This window comes from Rana temporaria, chromosome 9 (genome assembly GCF_905171775.1).
Source record: "Rana temporaria chromosome 9, aRanTem1.1, whole genome shotgun sequence".
NCBI classification, from domain to species: domain Eukaryota; kingdom Metazoa; phylum Chordata; class Amphibia; order Anura; family Ranidae; genus Rana; species Rana temporaria.
Window position 1 is genome coordinate 91,717,870 of NC_053497.1, and position 4,101 is coordinate 91,721,970.

The 4,101-nt window shown below is 42.7% G+C and overlaps 1 protein-coding gene across 1 annotated transcript; it reads right to left on the reverse strand.

Annotated features, from left to right (window-relative positions):
• Nucleotides 1-688: 688 nt before the first annotated feature.
• Nucleotides 689-2,621, reverse strand: LOC120914572 (protein WWC2-like; the record flags this gene model as incomplete). Its single annotated transcript, XM_040325251.1, is given in 2 exon segments — nucleotides 689-1,433; nucleotides 1,435-2,621. Coding segments are annotated over 2 exon segments (1,839 nt in total), but the record flags the coding sequence as incomplete, so codon positions are not given.
• Between the last annotated feature and the right edge of the window lie 1,480 nt (nucleotides 2,622-4,101).

A 4,101-nucleotide genomic window follows, 5' to 3' on the forward strand; every position in this document is an offset into this window, starting at 1 on the left:
AGCACACACTTTTTTGAGTAAAAAAATAACACAACAGTAAAGTTAGCCCCATTTTTTTAAAATTGTCAAACAATAACGTTACACTGAGTAAATTGATACCCAACATGCCACACTTCAAAATTGCGCCTGCTCGTGGAATGGCAACAAACATTTACCCTTAAAAATCTCCATAGGCAATGTTTAAAAAATTCTACAGGTTACCAGTTTTGAGTTACAGAGGACACCTAGGGTTAGAATTATTGCTCGAACGATCCCGGCGATACCTGACATGTGTGATTTTAACACTGTTTTCACATGCGGGCACTACTTACGTATGTGTTCGTGTCTGCGCGCAAACTCGTTGGAACAGGGTGCTTTACATTTTTTTCCTCTTATTTATTTTACTTTTTATTTTGACATTGTCTTAAAGTGGATGTAAACCCAAATTTTTTTATAACATTTTTTGATGTCACAATGTACAGTATAACATTTCCTATCATCTGTTCCCAGTCTTGCCACACAGAGTTAATCCAGCTCTGAGCAATCCTCTTTTATTGTTCAGTGAAATAAAACAGACTTACAGAGAAAAACCTTACTCGGTTCCGCTCCCTTGCTGTGAATGACATGTTATTTACACATCTCATGCACTAGCCTGGAGACAGGCATTATTTTTCAATTCCCACCCCACTCCTTTTTTTTTGTTTTTTTTTGTTCCATCATAAGATTCTGCTTGGGGCTCTTCTGGGTCAGTAGATGATTGCAATGGGGGAGAGTAATACTCATTCATGTGTTCTGTGGCCCCAGGTTCAACAATAGCATCAAATGCCTCTTCTCCCTGTAGTTCCAACCATTCCTCTCCCAAACATGTCTGCTCCTGATCCTCTTCATCTGCCTCTACCTGGGCTAATTCACGCTTCACCGCTTCCAGCTCCGCAGATGTCCTCACAAGCAATGCTGACACAGCATCCATATTCACTGCAGCAGCCTGTGTCTCTCTGGCCTCTAATACTGACTTTTCAGGGAGAACCGTTTGATGAGATATGTGTCGGCAGGGCATCAAAGTGTGCCATCTTGTATATGCTTCATTTGTTAAAGACAAGTCTGCTAAACTGATCTGGATACCAGCCAGGCACTCTTCTCGATGAGATCTTCCAGCCGAACACACGTCCACTCTTAGAATCTTCTGCTGCAGAGCACTCTGTAAAATAGAGGCTCTGAAGAGCTCATTAAACACCACCGTTTCTGCTGCAGGGTATACTTTGGTCCGAAAGAGGCAACTCATATCACCCGACGATGGAAGAATGGCAACCCGGAAATATACTCTGGAATCATATTGGACCCGGGAGGGATGGTATCTTGCCTCTCCAATAATCATGACAAAGCTGGCATTTCCTGAATCATATCTCAGAATTAGCTGAACTTGAGCTGCGCCAAGCACTGGATATTCACTAAATGCGTTTCCGTGTAGTCACAAACTGTAGCTCCTTCAGTAGTTCCTCCTTTTCATTAATTAGCAGAAGCTTCTCTTTCTCCACATCCAGGGCCCCAGGCCAAGCCTCACTGTCCAGCTTTGCTAGTTCAATCTTCAGGTTGGCCATACTTCTCTTCGCCTCCTCATACTGCAGGCTCAGCCTGACCATTTCTGCAAGAGTCGATCTGCTCCTCATTCCAATATCATCAGAAATATCAGTCTGTGAACCAGCGTCCAGTTTCTGTCTGGACAGAGACAAATGAGAGTTTGTGAGGCTGGACGTCAAGTCTGGCTCTGATCTTCCTCTGCCTTGCTCTAGATGAAACCTTTCCTTGAGCTTCGCAAGACTCTGCATCAGGTCCTGCTTCTCTTTCTCTCCAGTGCTTATGGCCTTCCTTATTCTCTTCAGCTCAGAGAGGATATCCTTGGCTTCCTTCAGCTCATAGCCGCTCTGTATTCCGGACATTTTTTGGTCAATGCGCTGCAATGTCTGGAAGCCCTGCTCCTTGTACAGTAGTTCCTGCTTCATTTGTGATAGCTCCCTCTTCAACTTTTTGACCCTGACTTTTGTTGTGGAGATCTCTGCCTTAAGGATATCAGGGTCATACTTGGTACTGGAAGACGAACCTGAAAATAAGCTTGTACGTGAGCTAGACTTTTCTTTGTAGGCGTCATTTAGCCTCACATATTCATCCAGGGCAAGTGCCAACCTTTGTTCCTTCACATGATAAAGCTCTTTCTGAGTGCTTAAGGTATCTTGTGCCACCATAAGATAGTCCTTTAGCATTCGCTCCTGTTCATTCCTCCATAGCTTACGTGGATCTTCTATCTGTGTGGATTGATTAATATGATTAATAAAGTAGACTCCGATTTGTTGATCATAGGAAGTTTCCCATCCCCAAGGTAGCTCATTCCCAACGCAGTCAGCAAACGATAAAGGTTTCGTTAACCTGTCTCTGGGGTCTACCCAGCTGGTCTGCCGGGTGTTGTGGTCGATATAGAACACCTTGCCGTCGTAGTCTCTGGCCTCTTCCCAGCCGTCCGGTAAAGGTAGCTGGCCATTCCCTTTCCTAGGCATGATCAGCCACTGCCGACTCGTCCATAAGTCCAGAAAGCGGGGCGGACGGGAGGGCAGGCTGTCCGGGGATCAGTGAGCGGGCATGGTGTGAGGGCTGAGCCCGGGGAGGGATGAGGGGTGACGGGGCACAGCAGGCAGAGGCAGCCGTGTGCCTGAGATCCGGGGAAGCCAGTAACCTCCTCCCCACTCCTTTTCTAAAGTCATGTGGTTACTTTTCTGGATTTTGACTGGATGTTAGTGATCATAGCATAATTTAGTGTAAGGAATACATAGGAAAACAATGCATGTTGACGAAGAGAGTGTAGAGGTGGGCGGGGAGTCTACTGACATTACAACTCCACCCACAGAGCTCCAGACAACAGATCCACCCACAGAATCTGCAGTTTTTCAGTTCTTAAAACAGACAGAGGGGAAACATTTGACAGGTAAGGATACATGCAGGAGGCATGGATATCCTTGTAGATCAGCACTATGGCAGTAGTTTAGAATGAGGATGAGAGTGGGTTTACATCCACTTTAAGAAAAAAAGATGGGTCACTTTTATTCATATTGCATGGAATGAAAACATCCCTGGTAATAAAAGAAAGCATGACAGGACCTCTTAAATATGATGATATCTGGGGTCAAAAAGACCTCAAATCTCATATTCACACTAAAATGCAATAAAATAAAATAAAAAGTCACTTAAAAAAATGGTGAATATGTTTTTTTTTTCAGTGTCACCAGTCAGACTAAGCAAAGTAAAAAAGATTTGAACAGCTTTGTACCTAGCAGCCACATTCACAATGGGGTGAGACAAATACAGAAGACAGTCTTGTAATCAGATTTTGCCATACCTAATGCCCCAAAAGTGTAATTAAAACAGAAATCAGGTCTACATTCCTTTAAAGCTGGTCCAGAGATAGTTTTTTTATTTTTTTCAAATGTGATTGTGAAGGCCCTTTGCGCTACCTATTGGATTAATGGGAAAAATAAAGTGTGAAAACTTGACAATCAATGATAATAACCAGTTGCAAAATCTATAATGTTCACAACACACATAGTAGTATGTAAATAAATGAAAAGTGATCTCACGCAGTAATGAACTGTCACTTGCAATAAAATATGTGCAATGAAGGCTGGATATTCCCATATCCTTGAGGCTGGATATACATTGTTTTGAGGGGAGAGTTCTAGGAGCACATAATAGTTGTGTGAAGACACTAAATTAATATTATTTATTAAAGATAGTTTAATCATCAAGAATATTTTTGCACATCATCTGAACTTTTTTTTGTGCATTATCATTGCATGTATTTTTTGTATGTGACAGTTCATCACTGTGGGAGATCACTTATTTTTTTCGTTTAGTGGGCTGAATGTAAAAAAAAAAAAAAGTTCTCTTCATCCACACACACACTAGGTGAATGAAACCCCCCACCTCCTTCACCCACTGGTACACTTTATTCTGACAGCGGGGCTCTTTGCTGCCAGAACACACTGATCAGCAGCTGCAGCATCTGGCCAACATAAGTTTTTCTGCTTATACATTTCACAGAAGTCGAACTAACAATCGAATTCTGTGGAACAGGAA